General features: G+C 35.8%; 1 protein-coding gene across 2 annotated transcripts in view; it reads left to right on the top strand.

Moving 5' to 3' along the window:
• LOC127625367 (protein unc-119 homolog A-like) overlaps window positions 1–19,847 on the top strand; it is a 37,212-nt gene extending 17,365 nt beyond the window's left edge. The window contains exons 1-5 of one of the 2 annotated variants that reach the window (XM_052100628.1): window positions 6,869–7,111; window positions 9,632–9,745; window positions 10,273–10,366; window positions 11,369–11,541; window positions 18,972–19,847. In XM_052100628.1, the coding sequence (XP_051956588.1) occupies window positions 6,964–7,111; window positions 9,632–9,745; window positions 10,273–10,366; window positions 11,369–11,541; window positions 18,972–19,084 (642 nt within the window). In that variant the 5' untranslated portion in view covers window positions 6,869–6,963 and the 3' untranslated portion in view covers window positions 19,085–19,847. Of the gene's footprint in view, window positions 1–6,868; window positions 7,112–9,631; window positions 9,746–10,272; window positions 10,367–11,368; window positions 11,542–18,971 lie in introns of those variants that run through there. The other variant, XM_052100627.1, reaches the window with a different exon arrangement.
• The last annotated feature ends 1,196 nt before the right edge of the window (window positions 19,848–21,043 follow it).

Genomic DNA, 21,043 nt, shown 5'->3' with positions numbered 1-21,043 from the left:
AGCTTTTGTGACCCTACACCACAGATGTCGCACCTGTTTTAACAATAATCTCCCCTTAATTTTCTTGACTTCTATTGATCATATCAGCAATATTCATCATGATGGAAGAGTACAGATGTGCGGTGTAGTCAAGTGCATCTCTCCGTGTTAAAGAGATGATCCAGTTGTTTGGATCGTAGTGACACTGTCCTGGCAGAGTGTGTCAGAACACATTGGACTGCTGCTATAGAGTGCTCCGATTCTGCCCACAAATTCAGAATTGCAAAAGAATCAGTAACTAGTTTGTGGGTTTGTCTGCGCCATCGTCTGATCTGCATAATTCCTCTAGTGAATCTGGCGTTAAACCAGTGCAAATTTTACTGTCTGCAACTCATTCCCCGCTCAAGCCTGGTTTCATTCTCACATGAAGCATGCCCACTGATAAATACGCTCGTGCTGCGCACATGGACATTTACATCACTACACGATAAATCTCTATCGCTTGACATTTTTATAAGGCCGCCATGATATATAGCATCATATCGCCCAGCTCTACTGCTTTACATATTCCTGTACACACTCACACAGACAGTTTTCATTGCTGTCGCTCTCTTGTACAAAAAGTTGGCGTAGTTGAATAGCCAGATGTAGTGACGGGGTGGAGAAATGATTTGTATGATGCTTTATTTGTGGTGAGTGAACAGCAGTTGATGATGTTCACAAATTAATTAATCGTGCTCTTCTAAAGGCATCAGTTATTTTTTAGCTGATACCGAGGAATTACATTGCAGCAATAATCCTTATTAGTATCGCTGTCATTCACAGCACAGATTATTTAATGGGTTTAAGGTGAGTAAGTTACTGTAACCTCTCCCAATGAATGAATATACAACCTCAAGTGTTTGTGTGTCTGTATGTTCACTATGCGCCTGTATGTTTGCTATGTCTATTTGCCATTCTTTTGAAAAGTGGGAAAATGCAGACTTTGTATTATTACTATTCAGAGATTTTCTACCAATCTTGCCATAATAGTTTCTGACTCTTTTGACCTGCTTGCAAAAGGCTGTGTACGGTTGTTACAAACCATGATTGACCACAGGCCATAATGGCATAATTATTCAAAATGATCAATCATTTGAAATGCATTGTTGCCGGGTCACTTGTAATAGTGACACGAGGTACCTAGAGAGCGTAGTGTTTTTTGTTTTTTTTTAATCTTGAGAAGAGCATGCTATGGATTGAACTGTGTCATTTCTCATACATAAATGAGCATATTCAGCATCGAGAACACCTACATTTGCTCCAAGGTAAATTAAAGTTATAGTTCACCCAAAAGTGAAAATTCTCTCATCCTTTACTCACTTCCTTTTGACACCCTTTCACTTGCATTGTCTGGACTACAAGAGCGGAGACATTCATCAAAGTCTTCATTTGTGCTCGGCAGGTGAAGGCAAGTCATACACATCTGGGATGGCATAAGGGTGAGTAAATGATGAGAATTTTAATATTTCAGTGAACTATCCCTTTAATATTTATTTACTATGACATGAAATAATACATAAATGCAATAGTAAATAGAGTTCACTGCATTGTGTTATGAGATGTTATTAGCAGTTCTGTTCACAAATGCTGCTGTTAACAGGTGTATAATCACCATCAAATGACTCTTCTCTTTTTATGTGACAGTGACGATAATTTTCCTCAATTCTGATTCGCAGTTTTCAATCAAATTACTGTGTAATTTAGCAATTTCTTGTACAAAAAGAATATCCATTATGTTTATGATAATATTTTCACCAAAACTGTGCCATTCACTGCAATATCCCTTCATTCCTATGGTGATTTCTGCAGAGCTGGTCAGAGTGAACAATAAACAATAACGACCATAAACAAGGGGGGAGGAGCTTAGCAAAGGGTCAATTAAGATATTATTTAAAATGAGCCATAGCTCTCAAACAGGGCTGAAATGATTAGTCGACGTTATCGACAACGTCGTCAATAAACAAATTGTCGACAATTTCCGTTGTTGAATAGTCTTTTTATCTAATTTAATGTAACATGAGATCATGTTAAAATCTACGTTGTGCGACTGTCCCGATCTGAGGGGGAGAGACTGAAACTGCATCTGACTGATGCACACTCTGGCTATGTTCAGACTGCAGGCAAATCAGTTTTTTTTTTTCTCTCCTCAAATCAGATCTTTTCAGGCAGACTGTCTGCACTATTAATTGCAAATTATCAAATCAGATTTGCGCTTCAGACATCACCAACCTATCTGCTTGGTAATGACATAGGCGTACCCATGTGACGATGCTTTCAAAACAGATGCGGGAAAAATGGAGGTGCATCATCTCGCTCTCCAAATAAGCACCCTGTCCAGTCGCGGTGCAGAACTCCTCCATTGCACAAGAAAAACTAGGCGAAGGAGACTGGTAAATATTGTGATGTTCTGTGCTGCAGTCACCGATCGCAGACATCATCGTTGTGTGTCGCATTAAGAGTGACACAAAAGACCAGCCAGAGCATCCGGAATAAGACTCATCTGAAAAAATCAGATTTCAATCACATTTGAAACCCCCACCCGATGTGGTTCGAATCAGATACAGAAAAATCAATTGAGGTTTTTTGCTGTCCAGACTATAAAGAACTCATCTGGATGCAATCTGGATATGCATAAAATCTGATTTTTAGTGGCAGTCTGAACCAGGCCTCTGAAAAAAACATTTTTGTTGAATATAATATTAAAAATACAAATATTTTTAAAATATCTAAAAATCCTTAAAAAGATGCATTCAAGTGAGAAGCAGCATATAAGATATTTATACTTGCTTTTAGAAAATGGATCTTGAATATAAATATATTTGTCTTTACTCACAGAAGTATAACCAAGTAAAAAATACACGGTGTGTGTGTGTGTGTGTGTGTGTGTGTGTGTGTGTGTGTGTATATACAAAATACACTTCCAGTATATTTAAGATACATTCTCTTAAAGCAAGTCTAAATATATTATATGCTGCTTCTCAATTAAACCTATCTTGTTAAGGATTTTTAGCCATTTTTAAATGGAAAACAAATATATGCAGTGAATTTCTTTACTGAAATAAACTTATAAAGTATTTTTCCCCCCTTTAATTCAGGGAATGTCATTTAGAGGTATTTTTAAAAGATTTCCTCTTTATTGTTGGTAAGCACATTTAATACAACCTTTTAAGTCGGGACACAAGCTGAATAATTGGTTAAGAGCTAATGATTAATCGTTGCAATAATGGCAAAATAGTCAAATAATCTTTAGATTAGTCGATTATCAAAATAATCGTTCGTTGCAGCCCTACTCTCAAATAATATTATGAATGGAATGCTAGCTCTCCAATAACCAACATACTGAATTTTAGCTAGAGAGCCGTCTTATGCATTCTGGATTAGCCAAATTGTTATTCAGACTAATTTCAGAGTCATAACCTGTTTTCGTGTGCCGTGTGAGAGTGATGCATAACAAAACCAGCTTTGGGTGGGAAAGGTCTGATTGCAGCCTGCGCTTGGTCAAAGTTGCAGTTACATCACACAGAGCGAGAGGGGTACCCGGAAGCTTTCTTTACTCTAAATCTCCTGATCGCCTACCAATCTACCTCTGCAATGCTGAGATGCCTTAAACCGCTTAGGATCTAATCTGGACCCTGGGCTCCAAGAAGAAAAATGTTCCGGGATTACAAAGACGAGGGGCTAAATTGTGTCATGTGACTATGGGAATGTTCCATCCCTCCGACTATTTCCGGAGACATAAGGATGAGGTGGGTCACTCATATACACATGAATGGGAGAAATTTCAATTGAGCTAATTAACCAAATTTTTTTTTTATTGTTGATTGGAAATGTTATTTGATTGTATTCGACTTACTGTTTTGGAGTTCAAGACCAGTTTCTTTTAGCTATGATTCTTTTGAAGGTGAAGTGTGTAATTTCTGTTACGTTTTAGTAGACAGTTCTATGCTAAAATAGTGTTGCACTGCTGCCACAGTATCCTACAACAGACTCGAGCTTCATACACTCTAAAAAATGCAGTGTTAAAAACAACACAATTTGGGTTATTTTGGCAACCAAAACCTCAAATATGGACAAACCCAGCGCTGGGTTGTTTTGACCCAGCATGTTGGGTTAATTTGTTGAACCCATCTATTGGTTAAAAATGACTGCACGGCTGGGTTAAAATTAACCCAATTGGGTTGGAAATTTACACCGATATCTTGGTCATTAAAACAACTTTAACACACAAAATGACAAGAGTAATACATGCTACAGTAATAATAAAATGGTAAACATTTATTGAAACCTTGAAATGTATACAATGTGCACAACTAGACAACAGTTTTCAGTGTGTTAAGTGCAATTACAGTGCAAATTAAGTGCAATTACAAAATTTCAATTCTTTAAAAAACAATTCATAACAGTTTTTTGCCCTTGTTCCTGGCTCTGCACTGACAAAACTCAATCAACATACAAAAAAATAAATTCAATGCTTAAGATGAAAACACTGTTTTGATGTGTAGAATGCAATAAATGCAAACATCTACAGCAATATAAGAAGTTTAGACAGCTCTTTTGTAGGGGATTCAGTTCCAGGAAATCCATACACCACAATATGTAAAATTTCCCACACTGGGGAACACTGTTTGGAGAAATTGACACCTAAGGTGTAGAATGCCAAACATCAAGTGGCCAAAGCAGGAAGTGGTATTTGAACATAAAGAGCATGTGAGCTTCAGTTTCTGGGTGAAATGTCCACAGAAGGGTGACAAAAGCGAGTTTTAAAGCATATTGTTTTAAGTTGTCTATGTAATGCGTGATGTAGTACAATAATGTGATGCTGCTGAGCCAGCAGTCATTATGTTGCACCACAGGAAAAGGTAAATGTACATGAACTAATGAAAAATTTCTGATGGGAGATGCCACTTGACTGTAACTCTGCAGAATGGGGTAGATGTCAGGGTACTCGAAAATTAGGTATCAACATATCGACAGCCAGTGTGATCATTTTGGTCTGAATTGGAACTGCATCTCCAGCACCCCCACCCCCCACACACACATCTAATGTAACAGCCTTATTAATGACATCATTGATGTTTCAGTAAACAATTATTGGGCTATCAATTGTATTTAATACAGAAAGCTGTTTTTCGTGCAATTATGTTTGATCGCAATGTGAGACAAAAAAATTTGAATTGTAGCATAAAGGGGCTTTATTTTGAATCTGAAATAACAATGTTCAACCCTAATGTCACAGATCGCTCCCCAGTGTGTGTGCTCTGGAAATCAGATGATAAAACAACTCTGAATATTAAGTCCCAATGACTGCATCTCCAAGAGCTCATTTGCAATTTAAATGAATTTCATGTGATGTTTTCATTCACTGGTATTGTTTGACCATGTCTTTTTCTGGTAAGCTAAATGCTGTATGTTTATGGTTTGGTCTCTCTCAGACATTATTTTATATCAGTCCAGACCAGTTCAGCTGGTGTATATTTGGAGGTGGATTAATGTAGAATTTGTCAGGAGACAGTGTTGATTACTGTATTCAAGATGGAGCTGAATGCAGCTTTAAATACACAAGTTTGTTTTAACAGCAAACTATGAATCCTAGTTCTTGCTCTAAAATACTAATTGATTACTGTTTCTCTGTGTATAACAAAAGGCGGGATGTGATGACTGAATCATGGGATTAAGTGGCTAATGTTTAATGGTGTCTGTTTGCATCGAATTCTGTTAGCAGGATGTAATTTATTTGTCAAAAACAACCCACGGGACCAGTCACTCCGAACTGCTAATGAACTGCCTCAGAATGAGTCAGAATTCCGATCTGTACAATTTATGGGTACATCTCACAAAATATACCCACAGTGACTGCCTAGAGAGCAGCAAACACTAGTTGGCATTGTCACTTCTGGTTGCAGGATTACAGAAGCAAAAATAGTGTGCACTGTAAGTCAATGTTTATTTATAGTGTATGCTTGGGTCCATACTGAAAGAGACACATCCTGACCTTAGAATGATACATTGACATTTTTAGCAGCTGTTAATGCTGCGGATGAGAATTATACCTCAAATGCTGCTTGTTAAAGAGAGATGTGCTATTGTGTTTTTCATAAGCGATCAGACTTGTAGTTTTTGCTTGACGTATGATAAAACATGTTTTTTTCAAAATACCATAGACCAATATATGGCTCGGGTCCCTCCAATTTAAATGTCAAAATATCATAGACCCTTTTTACTTTGGCCAACACCTGGCAATCACCCTGAACACCCAAGTAACCATCTACAAACACTCTATAGACCATTTCAAGGACGTTAACAATAACAAAGGAATTAGAACACTACTGCGCATGTCTGGACCTGAATCATTTCCGACTCATGCATGCTTTCAGAGTCTAGCTAAAATGGAACAAAAAAGATATGTGAAAAAATTAAAATAAACTGGGGAAAGCATTACTGGATCATTTAAATGAGACACATTTTCACAAATAACATCAAATATATATAAATGGATATTTCACTTAAAACAAAGTAGTGATCTAACTGACCTAAGACAGGGAATGTTTTCTATGATGAAATGTCAGAAATTGTGATTCAAACTGTGTTTAAATGTATTTGGCTAAGGTGTAAAACTTCTGGCTTTTTGTATGTGTGTGTATATATGGGTGGATGTGTGTGTGTGTGTGTGTGTGTGTGTGTGTGTGTGTGTGTGTGTGTGTGATATATATATATATATATATATATATATATATATATATATATATAAATGGATAGATGTTTTCTTTTTTTGTTGTTTTTTTACAATGTATATATTACATTTTGAGAATTATTACATTATGAACATTTTATTACATTATTAATGTAATGCTTAATACATTATTTGCAGTTATTTCATTATGAGTTGCTATGGCATATGACTTGCAGACAAGGTAATTATATACATTATATACATTTACATTTATGCATTTGGCAGATACTTTTATCCAACCGACTTACAGTGCACTTATTACAGGGACAATCCCCCCGGAGCAACCTGGAGTTAAGTGCCTTGCTCAAAGACACAATGATGGTGGCTGTGGGGATCGAACCAGTGACCTTCTGATTACCAGTTATGTGCTGTAGCCCACTACACCACCACCACTCCTATAAATAAAATCTTAATTTTTTTTTTATATAAAATTTGTATTAAAAATATATATATACACTTGTGTCTTTCATTTACACTAGCTTCTATACTACTCCAGCTACTCTGAGAACTTGGCAGTGCAATACTGCAGATATTGTTGTCTTTTGTATGACTAAGTTCTTGTTTTGTTCCTCATTTGTAAGTTGCTTTTAGATAAAAGTGTGGTAAATGTAAACGACTTCTGCAGCTTCATTCAATTTTATAGGGGCAATCTATAGTCACTTTTAGAGCCCATAAAGTAATACTTTGAAAATACTCTCACTTCATCGCAAAGGTTCATGAATCCATTTGTGGTTGTTTTTTAGCAAAGCTAAACACATAAATGTCTGTTAGTTCCAGGCATCCAGGGAGCATCCAGCCACTGAACAATATGGTCCAAATATTTATTACATTCCTTTACATTCGGTATTAATGTTAGTAACATTAAAGTCACTATGAATGAATTGCCTAACGCTGTTGTTTTGAATTAATTTGATAACTACTCGTAAATGTTCAAGGGACAAAAAACGTATGAATAACCTTTTGAAATTGTCTATAAACATCTTGGAACACCTTAGCAACCACATAGCAATGCTCTGGCAACCACCTGGCAAGTTTTGCACAGACAAGCACGTGTGTTTTCTTAATGTAATGTTAAAATCTTGATTTTTAGTGTCTTGAGGGTCACTGGTTGCTGGAAGTAGTTATGTACTTTGATTAAATCAAATATTTGGTTGTAGATTCAACTGCTGCTAAAAGGAAAGGATTGCTCTGATGTTTGGTAACAGTCCTGTGAATGCTTATTTAGAATCATGCACTGTCATGTCCAAGGCAAGGTTGGTAACAATCACTAAAATAAAGTCATCACCATTGTAAATGAGGATTGACAAAGAGGTTTCACAAGTACTATGTTTACCCAGAGGCTTAATGGAATGATTTTATGGAAAACAAAAACCGCTTTGGTTTATTATGAAATTCTGTTTGGGTCTTAATGGTAAGAACTAAGGTGAATGTTAACATGTAAGGACATATGTAATCACCTGGTTAAGTCTTGTGTAATCTGCTAGAATGTTCTCTGACTTTACGTTAAGGCTGCACATTTAATCATAATAAAATTTAAATCGCAATATGTCCTTGCACTTTTTCTACATTTCTACTACGTTTAAACTAAATTTAATTCAGTTTGTCTACATACTGTGGTCAAGGACCAAATTAGCATAATATGCATTGCGTGCGAGACGTAATGGCACTTGACTGTTTATTTCCACTTATACTGTGACATACAGTATATACTTTTATTTTTGACATATATAGTTTATTGGCCATGTGTGCCCAAACATGGTCCTCTAATGGTGGTATCATGTGCTAGTTTGTAGTATTTTGCATACCTTATTAAAAATGTGAAATGCTGTTACAGTTTTACTTAATGCCCATTTGTGCTTTTAGCACTGATGTCCAAGCTGCAGCAAAATTATATCGGAAATGTTTATTGTATCCAGTGTGGTCTATAATGCCTGGAGAGTGCTATCTGTTAGCATTCCCTTTCATCGTAATATCAGTTAATATGTGAAAACAACTTTAATTTTGGACCTATTTGTGAAGTCCTGCTTGCTTGCATGCGTGCTGCCTACATTATACTAAACGGATGGGTGATTCTCATGAAACCTGTCAAAGAAATGTCCTGGTCATAGACCTTATGTACAGCCGTGCCATCTTTGATTTTTAAGGGGAATAACAATGAGGCTTTGAGGGATAGATGTAGAGCCTCTTCAATGGGTTTTCCTGTTGTTTAAAGTGTTTTTGGACCATTCTGTTGATTTAAAATATTTACATTTCTTTCCAAGAAATTTCATTGGACAAAAAACTCCAGACAACATGAGTTGTGGAAAATTAGATGCAATCAAGGAGATTTATGCAGCTTTTTACAGTGCATTTAATTGAAGACACTGTAAATCTATCCCTCGTATCCTCAAAGATGGTGAAATGGTCTATGTTGTTAACCCCAAATTACTAAAAATCAAAAATGAAATTGTATTTTGCATTAAAACAATTGTTGGCTACATTTAAAACCATTAAGATTTTCTGCATTGTGACATTTACAGGAGAGTTAAGCACATTTTACCCCTCAAATCTTATACAGCGCAACAGTGCCGGCCCACTTTTTTAAACCACCTGGGTTCCGGAAGTAATTTTTCATGAAATTATTTAAAGACTTATAAGCCATAAACCAAACCAGCCAGCTCTAAGGGGAATCATTCACAACATTACAAACTTTGTTTTAAAATGTGCGTAACTGTCATGAAAATAATGCCACAATGTAATGTGACAATATTTCTTTTAATTTTGGTGTAAACTAGGACCAGGACACAACCATAGCTGATTAATCATCACATACGTTGTTGTCAAAATAAATAAATAATAATTTCTTAATGTAGTAAAATGTGTTTCTTTTTTTCCCCACAGACTACCTATGCGGCCCAGAAGACAATGTTTACAATATTGACTTCACGAGGTTCAAGATCAGGGACATGGAGACAGGGACAGTGCTGTTTGAGATCACCAAACCTCCAGCCACAGGTGAGTTTGAACACTGGTTATTATGACCCTGATACACAGCTCTTCCTATTGCTTAGTCATTGTGATGTGTGCACAATCAAACATTTAAAGTTTCGAAGGCATACTCATAAGATAGGTACCACTAGAAACATGTCCAAATTTCACCCTACAAAGAAAAACTATCCATGTTTGAGTGTGTGGTCACAAATATGATGAATTAGTAATGTGGCATTGAAGTGATATGTGATATGCCATCATATCAAATTTTTGTCCTTATAAAGGTGTGTGTTGCCTTGAGGTTTATATTATAGGCAATGATGACCCTCATGTTTCTTGGCATTTGACTTGCAAAAATGTTTCACGCTAACTTCCCTTTCAGGTACAGTGGACATAATTTTTAAGCATTTGTTCTTCCCTATTATTTGTTTTTACTTGATGAAACGCATGAAAATGTCCTCTCTTTAAATGCGTGATTTTAATTCTAATCCGGCACATACACCTCAATGATGTAATCCGTATGATTCTTGTGATGTTTACCTTTAATAAAGGTGGGGATAAAAGAGATGTTGATCCAAACGCTGGGCGATTTGTACGGTATCAGTTCACGCCGGCTTTCTTACGGCTGCGTCAAGTAGGTGCCACGTAAGTACAATCTTAAATCAGTGAGAGAATGTGTTGCCTTTTAATGTATCTACATTTCAGATACAGCCATTTCAGGTTGATTTGTTTTTACTGTTAGAAATTTTAAACATTTTAAATTAGAGCGAAGTTGCTAAAATGAGTCCTTGTGGAATATGAGTATATAATTGCACAATTACAAAGTGTTACTACTGTTATCAAGTCATATCATATTGTTCTTTATTGCAAAGAGATTAGAAATAGCAGCGAATATAAGAACAGACAGCTGATACTCATTAGTTGAGCAGTATTATTTTCCAGTAGAATAGTCTTTTGCTTATTGAGGTCAGATAAAATAATCTAAATGGACTGTTGTTAGAATGTCCCTTGTATAATTAACAGCATTAGCTGGGAGAGAATTTCTTTCATATGTAAAAGTGACGTTATGGCTGAAATATGCCCATATGAATCAATATTGAATCGCTTGTGAATAAGAATCTAAACGAATTGGGAAATCTGTACCAATACTCAGCCCTAGCATTGACCCTAAATCTTGTGACCAAACATCTTTGATCTCAATGCCACCATATTTGATTTAAGAGATACAGCCAAGGCAAATTTTCTTAGTGAATAAAGACTAACCTTTGTGTAAGGAACAGACATTTATTATATGACTTCAGAAGACTTGGGATAATGGCGCAATAGTCTTTTAGACTTTTAATGATAATTAAAATTAGATTATATGATAAAGAGCAACCAGGATTTTCTTAAATTTGCCTCATGTTCCACAGAAGAGAATAGGATGGGTTTAGATGACATGTTGGCAAGAAAGCATTGATAGCGTTTCCATTTTTGTGTAAACTACACCTTTATTTTAAGCTTTGGTAGATATGGCTGCCAAACAGTTATCTAAACTGCCCAAGAGAAAGGACTATGGAAAAATATATACTGCGTGTTTGTGCTTCCATGAAAACACCCATTGGAAGAACCTTCCAAATCTTCTCTGCCTTGTTTTTCCCTCTGTAGCGTTGAATTCACAGTGGGGGACATTCCTATCAATAACTTCCGGATGATTGAGAGGCACTACTTCCGTGAACAGCTGCTGAAAAGCTTTGACTTTGAGTTTGGCTTCTGCATTCCCAGCAGCAAGAACACCTGCGAGCACATCTATGAGTTCCCTCCACTCTCCGAGGATCTCAGTAAGTGTCATTAGCTTTATTGGGCTGGGAAATTCCAACAATGAACCCTGAAAATGTAAGCGGTGTCAGGTGTTTAGATGTAATCATCTAAAGCATGTTTCTATGAAGAGTATTGCAGATGTTGTTTGTCAGCTCATTTGCTATTCCCATTTATTTCCAGGAGAATATTTTAAGACGTGTGCAATTCAAGTGTTTTCAAAGATGTCTAGATTTAATTTCCTCTACATATTTGTAGAGGAAATTAAATCTAGACATCTTTGAAAACACTTGAATTGCACACGTCTTAAAATATGTAGTTAAAATTAAGGGTTTATTTTGGAGCTGTAGTGCAGCAGTCAGGGCATGAGCTCTTGACGCATCAAAGCCATCATGCTCAAAAGGCACAATTTACCGGTACTTATAAAGTATCGCAATACCAAAACAAAATATAATATTATGATATCATCATGTTGCTAATTTCGATTAATCTTAATTTTTCAGTAATTTAATTAAAGTTACTTCTGATGTAATTGCATTAAATATTTTATAAAATATAGAACAATTCTTTATAAAACAATAGTACATTTTAAAATAGAAATTACGTTACAATATGTTTTCTAATTTAATGCTTCTCTCTTTAAATTCTTTGGCCAGTTCATGAATTATTTTATTTTATGTGATATTTTTGATAGTCTGTCCTTGTATTTTTTATCTGGTCGAGGTTGATAAGGCTTTTAAAAAGTAATTAGTAATAAGTAATGCAATTCATTTTCAGACAGAGTAATAAGTACAGTAATCTAATTTCAGTGTAGAAGATGTAATTAGTAAATAATATATTACTTTTTAGAGTAACTTACCCAAAACTGCACAAATGCAAGTGCATGTTGTGATTCAGCCATAGCAGCCTTGTGCCACAGGTAATCAGATTTTTTTTTCCATTAAGGTTTTCATTGATACTGTGAAGCTGGCTCTGTTGTGTAGCATTTTAATTTACCAAAAATAAAATGTTAATTATTTGATTTATTATATATATTGTAAAAACATATATATAATATTTTGTTAATTAAAATTGATACATACAGCTTTAATAATAAAAAAGCTAGCTATGTTGTGTACCATTTTAATTGACCAAAAATAAAATTGCAATTCTTTTGTAAATTAAAATACTACAGAACAGCGCTAGCTTTTTAAATGTATTTATTATTAAAGCTGTATGTTTAGATTTGATTAAATACCATTTAATTAAAACATTTAACATGGAATCCACAAAAAAAAAGAGATGGAAAATGCATAATTTGTAACTGTGATACTTTATGCAATTCATTTATTCAATAAATTTTCTGTGTAATTTCATAATAAATCTGAGGCTTTTTATTTGTTGATTATAGTATCGAGTTAGTATCGATACCGAGGTACCAGGGCTGGTACCGAAGCCAAAATGTTGGTACCAGAGCAACCCTACATGGTACAACCCTCTTGGATAAGTTGCATCATTAAATTCATCACCTCTAAAGTACAGCAGCTACAGCCATGCACATGTATTAGTAAGGTTGAGTATTTTTTTCACCACTGTGTATGTTTTGTTTTTTTGGTTTGGGTGGGGGGAGAGGTTGTTTGGTTTTTAATTAGTTACGTTTTGTTAGTTTGTTTGGTTCTTGAATTGTGATTTACGCATCTGGTGGACGACATGGTGCTGAAACAATTGTTTTCAATAAAAGTATGCACACCTCTGCCGCTGCTCTGTAGCTCTCGGCGGCACAGAGCTACGAATCCGGATGCTGCTCAAATTTCTGCTGCACCATGTTGCGCAACTCTCATAGTTTTCCATTAAATTCAATCCAAATTATCAAATGACAAAAATGATTTACTCACTGGATTATATTGTGTATGCATCTTTCATATAGCCTACACAATGTATTGCCAGCAACAAGTATGCCTTTGTGTGGTTTAACAGCTTGAATGAAATTAAACCCATTCCATGCTACAGATATAGAAATTCCATAACTTTACCATTTCTAATTGTTCAGTTTGCACAGTTACACCAGTTTCATTCACTAATTGCAAACAAACTCATCAACATCTCTTTGTTTATTCTTGCAGTACAAAAACATTCGTAACTTTTGTGTGTATCTGCACTGCACCTGCCACCTGCACCGCATCGGTGGCAGACAGGACACACAAAAGTTACCAAGGTTTTTCCCTTCAAGAATGAACAATGCTACTGTAAATAACCTATGTCCTTTGATGATGATGATGATGATGATGATGATGATGATGATGATGATTTGGGTTGAATTTAATGGAAAATATGTGAGCAGACATTTGAGCAACCTCCAGAGTTGTAGCTGGGTGCTGCTGACAGATGCCGTGCGGCGGTTTGCGTTCCTTCATTAAAAACAATTGTTTTGAATTTTAGAACAGGCCATGTCATCAGCCAGACTCACCCGGTGTGGGACCCCTTTTAGTTTTCACTGTTTGAGCATTTTGTGCCATATGTGGTGCATTTTTATGATGTCAAGTTAAAAATAGTTCAACTTTTAAAAATATGCCTTGAATCCCCTGCATTTTGTTCCATCCAGTTGTTTTTAAACGCTAGATAAGAGATGTATCCGAAATCGCTCACTTGTTCACTCATTCACTATTTCCTATATAGTTGATGTCTGTGAGTGCACTATATCAGGCAAGAAGTGAACCAAATTAGTGAGTGAATTCAGGAGCATCAGAGAGAGAGAGCGCTGGAGATGATGCAGAAACAACATCACACATGTACTTTTATCTTACATATAGGATAATAATAGTAATCATATTAACAACAATAAGAGTACTTGTTATTCTTATGGTGTGTATATATACAATAAATCTTCATTCTGTTTGTCAGGTTTAATATATATTTTCATAATGATAATACTGCCAACAAGAATAAAAGCATTTGTACAAGCGTACATTCTTGTATTTATAATTTTCTATTTTAGCATCTTGACGCTCTCCCATCCAAACTCTGCAGCATTCTGAGCAGCAATAAGAGATGGCATGTGCACCTTCATGCAACTAATTCATTACTAAAGTTATTAATAACATCCATTGATTGTTAGATGAATACATACATGTGATAACAAAGTTTCAAATATATTCTATATAAATAAATCATAAATTGTTCAATTTATCTGTATTATTTTGGATCGCTATATATTATTATATTTTTATCAAGTATTTTTATATCAAAACGTAAAACACTACAGCCAGCTTGAAATATAACATTGCTGTTATGGTGTAAGCTATGGTGTCCAGACTCATCCAATAGGTCTCTCAGGTTTGGTCCTCTAACACCTCAGTTTGCACCCAATGTGCGTAACCTGGTGTTATTTTTGACAAAGGTATGCAGTACGATAAACAGATTAGTGCAGTTGTGAAGGCGAGCTTTTACCAGTTAAGGCTCCTGAGTAAGGTCAAACCATTTCTGTCCAGAGCTGACCTTGAAAAAGCCATTCATGCCTTCATCAGTTCGAGGATAGACTACTGCAATGCCCTCTACATTGGATTGAATCAATCACTTCTCAATAGGCTTCAACTGGTACAAAACGCAGCAGCACGTCTCCTCTGCAATGCCACCAAACGCTCACATATCACCCCGATCCTCCGCTCGCTCCACTGGCTCCCGGTGCGGTTTAGGGTGGAGTATAAGGTCCTGCTGTTCGTGTTCAAGGCCATTAACGGTTTGGCCCGGCCTATCTCACAGAATTTCTAACGGTCCACCAACCAGCCAGAACCTTGCGCTCCTCTGAACACACCTCTCTGGTGATTCCAAAGTCTAAATATAAAAAGTTTGGAGGTCGGTCATTTGCCGTCCAGGGCCCAAAACTGTGGAACGCACTTCAACCACACTTACGAAGTATCACCATGTTGAGTGTTTTTAAATCGCAGTTGAAAACACATCTATTTAGACAAGCTTTTAACACGTAGCCTCCGACTTGACTCGATTGCTATTTTTATGTACACTTATGTTTTTTATATACTGTTGTCTATTGATGTTTTTACTGGAAAGCGCCTTGTGCACCTTTTGGCTGTTGTAAGGCGCTCTACAAATAAAATTTGATTGATTGATTGATAAGCTGTAAACTGGCATCTCTCGCACTCCTTGTGTCTCTCACTACCCCCTCGCTCTCTCCCTGCATGTCAGTCCTCCCTGTGATTGATTGTGTGGCACTCTAATTCAGAGTGCATTGTGGGTAAGAATGAATGAACTGATGTAGGGAATGATTGGACACCACTACAAAATGGCTGACACCCAAAATAGTGCAATATGTAGTGGATAGGGAGCGATTTTTGACACTGCATATATCTTTTTAAATGCACTGTAAGACACATGTCCACTTGGGGTCAAATGAACCCACAACCAGCATAATTATACAGGGCATCCTTAAGATCAATTAGTCATTTAGACAACCAGCAAAGAAGTCTATTTTGAAAACCGGTAGTTTTACACATCTCTATCACATGGATGATGCAGATTTGAGTCTGGTTTACAAGTGTCCGATCCAATTCCCTCTCTAAATTCCAAATACTTTACTTTCCCTTTTCACTGCAGCTCTTATAACGAGGGAAAAAGGTCCCATAATAAAAAAGAACATTGCGAGTAGGTTTGTAACGGTATGAGATTTTCACGGTATGATAACCGTCTCAGAAAATATCACGGTATTACACAATTACTATTATCAGTGAAAACCGAAGTGTTATTTATATATTTATTTATTTTTGAGTAAACACTTTATTATAATTGAAACCATTTATTTTATTGAAGTGTGTGTAAAAAAAAGTCTCCCTTTTGAAAATAATATAAATAGAAAAAATAAGAAAGCTAACAGAATTATAATAATAAACAGAATTATAAACATGATAAAAAATAGCATGTAACTATAACATCCTATATTCTAAAGCATGTTAGTTTATATGTTAAACTAACAGATAAATGAAAAATAACATCAGCTGTGTGAGCTTTTGAAGTAATGTCCAATGATTATTAACAGTTAAACATATACTGTAGGTGCGTGACAGTGAGGCCAGACTGCCTTGTCTGTCCCTTTAACTCAGTGGTTCTCAACTGGTTTTGCTTCAGGACAGATTTTACATTAGAAATCAAGTGTCGACATGCCATAGATTAAACATAACCTGTATTTAATGTATCCTGGGTTGCATTTCCTTTTATGTTGCGTAGTTTTGTTCATGGTTTTCCAGTTCAAGGACATGCATCAAGTGACATTATTTTTGTTGTTGATGTCAATAACAGAATCTACAGGAAGTTGTCTCTCCCCCTTTTAAAAATTGAAGAGCAGATTTACTTATATGAGCCCATTATTATCCCGTTTGTTACCTAATATTACATATTTATACACATATTACACAGAAGGAAAGGGTCCTCGTTACCATGGTTAATGTGCTAGTCTTAAATAATATTAATAATAATAATAATAAATTAATGTATTTATGAAAAATAAATACTAGCTGAAACACATTTTAAAACTTTAACTAAAACTGCCACTGTTGATATAAAATGAGGTCTAATAGATTCTACTTTTAGATTATTTCACATGAATCTGAAACATTTTGTCAAAATATAAGTTACTTTTAAATTTGTAAAGGTGATGTGTGTAATTATTAATGTTTGTAACTATTTTGGTAAAGGGGCCACATCAGGCTTTAAGTAGTGCATAGGGGCCACATTTTATTGCTTTTGAGATACAATGTTCTGCATTGATTTGGTTTTTGTATCTTTTAAGCCCAGAAATAGTTTGTACTCAATTTTCTGAAGTGTATCTGTGACTAATGGGACTATTCTGCAATTGCCTAAAATATTGTATTGCTCTACAAAGATAGATACTTTTCTATCAGGCATTAAAAAACTGAATAAAGGCTGAGCTTATACATTTATTTTGCCATCTCTACTTCCCTGTTAATTTATTATTCAATTTAACAATCTCTACATCGGGGGTCTGTTATAATAAAAATAAAAATACATTTATAGAACGTTTCATGTTTGTCGCAAAGCGGGCGAGTTTACTTATTTTTTTTCTAAAACTTTACCCATTTACATGCTAAAAGGGTGATGATGCGGGGTCTCCTCGATGTATTGACTTTCAGCACACAACTGAATAACACAGACTGCATGACTATGATAAATGATTACTGCAAGAGTTAGATTAAAATACAGGTTTGAAGGGACTTCAGCATTTCTAAATTGCACAAATAATAAATACATATACATATTTGTCTCTGGCTTGCATGTCAGTGATTACTCCTCCGTGTGTCAATGATGCCGAGATCTACTTTTATATTTAATTTAATCAACGAGAAGGTTTACCTGCAAAATTAGTAGCACCAAACATTACAAGCAGCCTCAAGATTGGACACGGAGTAGTCGTTTAACACTTTTCCTTGAGCAGAATATTGCACTACAGATCGCCAAGTTTGTTCAAAGGAGAAACCGAGAGACAGAAAATGTGCACTCGCATATATGGTTGCCAGATTTCACAATATAAGTATTACATTAGGCGGAATATTTCCAATTTGCACAAGTATAAATCTCAAACTGGTGGCGTTTCGTCTCTTATCTGGCAACCCTGAGCATGTTAAACGCTTGTGGAGACACGTTAGGTCCCAATGCAAGTTAACTGAAATATCCAATAAAAAATAAAAACGCTTTTACGATAAATGAGCCGCGGGCCACATTAAACCATGTGGAGGGCCTAATCCAGCCTGCGGGCCATAAATTGCCCATGTCTGCTTAAGATGTTTGCGAGATTATCATTAAATCTGCGTCGGCACTCCTAAATAGTCTATCACTTGGGCAGCCGCTGAAATATCTTCAATGGGAGAACCATGGCATTAACCAGCGAATAGACCAGTTGCGAAACACTGCTTTAACTCTCTCTCACACACACACTCATGTCAGACCCCCTCGCCTCGCATCTCTCTGACGTTTTCTCTGCTGCGTGTGTCTGTGTGTGTGTCGCAAGTTGACGAGTCTGACAGGCAGACAAGGAGGAAAGGAGATGCGCATGTGAGATTCTCCTTCTGGTTGCATTTTTTTCTCAATACCGTAGAAAAGCAAATGTACGTGGTATGATACCCGTCAATTTTCAAACCGTGGTATACCGTGAAACCGGTATACCGCTGCAACCCTAATTGTGAAAAGAAAACTAATTTAAATAGTTTTAGTTTAATTGTTTATCTTGGAATCATATTGACAAGAATTCATTTTTAGAAGACATGTAAAACTTAGAACTTGGTTGTTGTGAAAACATACAAATTTGAGACTTTAATCTTTAATTAGTCTTCATTGTTTTGTATAACACAGCAAAAAACTTTCTCTCTTTGTCAGTTACAAAAAACAGGATAGTTCACCCAAAAATGACAATTATAATCATTCATTCACCCTTTTCTTCTATTATTTTCAGTACGTGAGATGATCCTACATCCCTATGAGACGCAGTCTGACAGTTTCTACTTTGTGGACAACAAGCTGGTAATGCACAACAAAGCAGATTACTCTTACAGCGGAGGCCCTTAAGACACCAGGGGGTGGAGCCTGAAGCAGAGAGTTTGACTGACAGACCTATGAACCAATCAGACATCTTTCTCCACTAGTCATGCCCTCCTTGATACAATGTCATAAACCACTGCCTACAGTGCTCATTGCCTGTTTTCATAAGATCTAGAGAGTCGAACTTTCACAAGGTCTTGTCCGATACATACATATCCTATTCTGATTTCCACACTGCCATTTGTTCACAGTACATCAGCAAATATAGCTATTTAAATGTCTATTTTTACGCCCTCAAGTGAGCAAATGAAAATAAGGTTACATGTTTTGTATGGGCAAAGCACTGTGATGTGAATGGTTCTTGAGTGTATGTGGATTTTGATTTCAGTAATTTTGTGTGCGTGTTGTGGACAGTGCTCACAATTTAAGACCGATAAAATCATTTTGTATTGCTGATGTCAAATATTTATTTCCCCATCAGAATAAGCTACATACCTGTATATCATATTTCATACTTATGAACTTTGCAACCTAAATAGAACATTATTTTATGGTAAAATACAATCAATAGATTTGTGTTGCATTAGATATATTTTGATACCTGAACAAAGTTGAAACTTGCTTAATTTTGAGATGTTGATATTTGTGTGTATAAAAAAAACAGCAAAAAAAAAAAATGAATTGTAATAGTTGAAGATCAGTTAAAGGTGCACAACTGACATGGATTTACAGTGGTGTGCAGTTTGGTCTACTGGATTCACTTAACGTAATAAAAACCTTTGCTTTCAAAGGTCTGCATAAAGTTCTTGATGACATGTGGAAAGATGCTGTGAAAGATGTTCTGTGTAGATCAATTGTTTGTGAAAAACATCCAACAGAAAAGGGAATATAGCACATGTTACAAACCTTGACCTTTCAAATGTCTGGTTTGTGTTGTCTCTCTTGTATTTAAAACAATTAAAAATAAAACGCACACAAGGAAAGAAATGTGTTTTCAGCTTTCTAAAGTACATCAGTGATCAAGGGATTGCTTCTCTCATCTGTACATGTAGTGTTCTCTTTCTCGCACATTCCAATGAGTTAGGCCCCTCATGGATGCTTGGTGCATATAGCAGAGGTTAGATTTAACGTTTCATCCAAGGATGTGTCTATGATTCTTTTTTTATTCATAGTGCAAAAAGTGTGTTTAAGATAATGATGACCAAAAATGCGGTCTGTCTTTGGCTAAAGACTTTCAGGACTTGACTCAAAGAGTGAGAACTAAAATGGATGAACTTGAAAAATGTTTCTAGTGAAAGATGTAACAACTTATTTATGATTTGTAATTTATTGTAAATTATTTTGAGGGGGAAAATGAAAAATGTTTTGGACAATTCAAATTCCATTCTGGAATAAAAGGGAAATAAATGGATGTTGATTTTTTTGGGAAATTATTGTTGTCACAATTATTGTTGGAAATAGTGAAGTTGTCACCCCCCTCCCCTTAACAAAAGTTTATCTTTGATAAACAGTGTTTGATTCACCTTTCTTTTTTAAAGGGTCACTCAGTAACATTTTGTTTGTCATCTTGCACTTAGGGCCATGGATTCAGCATCATTCAAACACAATAGTTTTAATTTACTGATGCAATTGAAGAAGTTCACTATACACAGTCAGCCATAATTTATTAAATGCATGAGGGTAAGTGTCCAATAACAGAGTGGTTACTGAGATAAAGTGAGTATACAGCTGGTCATGTGATCATAACACGGCTGCCCCTATGGGAACCCTCACCATGTAGGGAAAACAATTTTTTTTTTAAGGTTACTGATATGGCTGGAGAGCTCATGATTATTTTACATGTTTCAAAATTACTAATAATTTCTTTAGGAGTAAGTTTTAATATGGAAAGCAGACTGATTGCTATAAAAGGAGGGAAGAAGTGCTTCCAATCATTGTGTTCTTGTTCGCTATGGTTACCTCTAAAGAAAGACGTGCGGCCATCAT

Source organism: Xyrauchen texanus, chromosome 31, assembly GCF_025860055.1.
Source record: "Xyrauchen texanus isolate HMW12.3.18 chromosome 31, RBS_HiC_50CHRs, whole genome shotgun sequence".
Taxonomy (NCBI): Eukaryota; Metazoa; Chordata; class Actinopteri; order Cypriniformes; family Catostomidae; genus Xyrauchen; species Xyrauchen texanus.
The sequence above is the reverse complement of the archived record's forward strand: the minus strand, read 5'-3'. Positions and strand labels throughout refer to the sequence as shown.